Genomic DNA, 3,057 nt, shown 5'->3' on the forward strand with positions numbered 1-3,057 from the left:
CCGCGTAATCCTTGGTTACCCGGTAGCTAGCCGACCCTGCGATACCAGCAATAGGGCCTGCTCTGCCGCAAGCTTTGCCAGCCGTAAGTGTTGGGAAGTTAGTCGGTTTCACTGGAATAAGTCGAAATTACGACTAGTTCACTGTACCAGATCCAAGGTACATCTTTAAATCAATTAAAGATTCAATGAACAATTGTTATTAAGTGAACAAACTATAATTTAAATCCAGAACTTGTAAAACGCTAAAATTGATATTTTCTTTATAAAAATTTTTTGGAAACACTGGCAAGCGTTGTGCCGAGGAATCAAAAAGTTTTATGAGGGCCATTTTAAACGAAATGAAGCCACTATAAGCTACTTGTCCCGTCCTGTCCTAGATATGAGGTGGTATTTGATCAGTGTTTGCTTTTTTTTTTTAAAAACCAGAAGTCACCATCTTGAATTTCAAAATGGCGTCTGGAGTTAAGTTCCGGTTTTTTGGCATCATCCTGATTCCGGAAACACCCATATTGAGTGATATACGGTCATTTTGGTTATCTTCCAGAAACCAAATGTCATTTTGGAATTTAAAATGGCCTCTGGGGTTGTTTTCCCTGAACATCATTCCGATTCCGAAACTATTTATATGACGTGGTATTTGGTCAAATTTATATCTATTAATATCTCCCAGATGGTCTCGAGGTACGATACTGGCCTAACAAGCCAGTCGTCGTAGGTTCGAGTCTCGGCTCGGGAGAGACTTGTGGGTTTTCGAACCTACCGAAAAGAGAATGTCTTCGGACGATAGAGTGACTGTTGCCGTTGAATGTTGAAATCTAACTAACTTTATGAGCCCTGACGACTCTGTTGATATTGGTTAGGTTTTTGCTTGCGAAAGTGAAGGAGGGAAATATTTTTGCTTTTGTTTTCACACATAAATTGACAGTTGCATATGAGAACTCGCGTAGGTGCGAACAGCCTTAAAAATCTCTTTTACTTGTGTCAGGGCCAATTACAATAGATACATATCAAGTGCACGAGATAATTTTGAGATGTGTATGTATGTATGAGTAATGAATGTGTTCATTTGATTATTTTATTTATCGATATTTATCGAAGTGATATAATCATTTTATCGGTGTGGGGGGTGCACCACACTACTCCCCTCTCAGATTTACCAATACTGCCGAGGTATCTTCACGCGGCGTCCAGAGCGGGTTTGGTAGGTAGAGGGAGACGTAGCTTCGGGCTGGTTGATGACGTCATCTTTGGTTCGAAGATCCTCTGCTTGCATAAATGCTGCTTTTAGTCGGTCGATCGAAATGGCAATAGATTTGCCGTTAACGCTCACTACGAAAACCTTTTTCTTTCGACGGATCACTCGGTATGGTCCATCGTACGGCTGAGAGAGCGATGGTTTGATTGCGCCTACCTTGACAAAAACATGGCTGCATGTTGATAGCTGTTTCTGGACAAACGATGATGATTTGGCGTGGTTAGCAGTTGGTGTGGGTCTAAGCTTTGACATTGTTGCTTTTAAATTGAAGATGCAATCTGCCGTAGGTAGTCTTCTATCACTGGAGGTGAAGAACTCACCGGGTAACCTGAGTGTTGTGCCATATGTCAGTTCGGCGGTCGTTGCTTGCAGATCTTCCTTCACTGATGATCGTATTCCAAGAAGCACGATTGGTAGCATTTCAGTCCAACGAGATTTCTCATGGAACATTATTGCTGATTTAAGTTGACGATGTGTTCGCTCAATTTGACCGTTGGCTTGCGGGTGGTAGGGGGTTGTGCGCAAGTGTGTGATTCCTGCATTCTTCTCAGTGTGCGAACCAATTCGGATTCGAACTGTCGACCACAGTCTGTAGTCACATTTATTGGGACACCAAATCGTGCGATCCATCCGTTGACGAAGGCACGAGCTACGGTGTCAGCTGTCATGTTTGGTAACGGGAAAACTTCTGGCCATCGGGTGAGCTCATCAATAATTGTGAGGCAATACACATTGCCATCGGAAGGGGGTAAGGGACCGATAAGATCCATGTGAATGTGTGCGAAACGACTACTTGGTGTCGCAACTCTGGTGATCGGTGTCTTGTTGTGTCGATGTGTTTTCGATTTTTGGCAAGGGATACAATTAGTGACGAATTGTTTGCAATCACGACGAAGTGAAGGCCAAACGAATCGTTCTGAAACCATGCGTGTGATTGCGCGAACTCCAGGGTGCGATGTACCATGCATCTTCTGAATGATTCTCGATCGAAGCTCTTGCGGCACAAATGGACGAATAGCTTGGGTAGAAATATCGCAGTATATTGGTGTTGATGCTAATGATGATTTGAGAAGCTTTATTTTTACGGTGGTGTTAGTGGGTGGATTATCTAAAAATTGCTTAAGTGACGAATCATTTATTTACAGCTGCTACCGTCATTAATTTTCTTTATAATTGCAGATCTGAAGTATTGATTCAATATTGGAAATACCAGGATTTGCAACTCTACAGGATACCGCTATCAGTATTCAAGAGATTTGAAGATTCCAAGAGATCCAGAGCTATTCAAGATTTGCTGCTCTACAGGATACAGGAATCAGAGTTTTCAAGGGGTTCGAAGGTTTCGAAAGATCAACGACAATTCAAGTACACCAAGAAATTTAAAGATCAAGATTTCTTTTATTATAACAGCTAAGTATAGAACGTAATTTATTATATTTGTATCCATTTGCATTTTTTGTTGCCCTACCATAGTGTGCTCTTTTACACACAATGGAAGTGGATGAAAAAAATTTGGCCGATCCTGTTTCTATTACACCTAAACCTCCTGACCCTTTTTCCACTGTTTCCTCAATTCCCTCACGCGTTAAAATGTATCCAGACGGATCGACTGGTTCATTTGTTGTTTATTTCCGACCAAAAATAGGGCCCAAATCAAAGCCCTTAAACATCATTCAGATATCTAAAGATTTAGAGTCTCATTTCAAGTCTATCATTGAAATTTCTAAGGTCAGACCTAACACGGTGTTGTTACCGATTCCAGCTTATCCAGTGAATTTCTTTTAAAAGACGGTGTTGGATAT

The 3,057-nt window shown here is 41.3% G+C and overlaps 1 protein-coding gene across 1 annotated transcript; it reads right to left on the minus strand.

Moving 5' to 3' along the window:
- Positions 1 to 1,153: 1,153 nt before the first annotated feature.
- On the minus strand, positions 1,154 to 1,705 carry LOC129728586 (uncharacterized). The gene has a single exon (XM_055687034.1). It carries the CDS (start codon positions 1,703 to 1,705, stop codon positions 1,154 to 1,156), a length of 552 nt encoding a protein of 183 aa, XP_055543009.1.
- Between the last annotated feature and the right edge of the window lie 1,352 nt (positions 1,706 to 3,057).

The sequence above is a fragment of the Wyeomyia smithii genome, chromosome 3 (genome assembly GCF_029784165.1).
Source record: "Wyeomyia smithii strain HCP4-BCI-WySm-NY-G18 chromosome 3, ASM2978416v1, whole genome shotgun sequence".
Taxonomy (NCBI): domain Eukaryota; kingdom Metazoa; phylum Arthropoda; class Insecta; order Diptera; family Culicidae; genus Wyeomyia; species Wyeomyia smithii.

Excerpts from the sequence above, each read along its gene's own strand:
- LOC129728586 (XM_055687034.1), bottom strand. The coding sequence starts at position 1,705 with ATGTTCCATGAGAAATCTCGTTGGACTGAAATGCTACCAATCGTGCTT.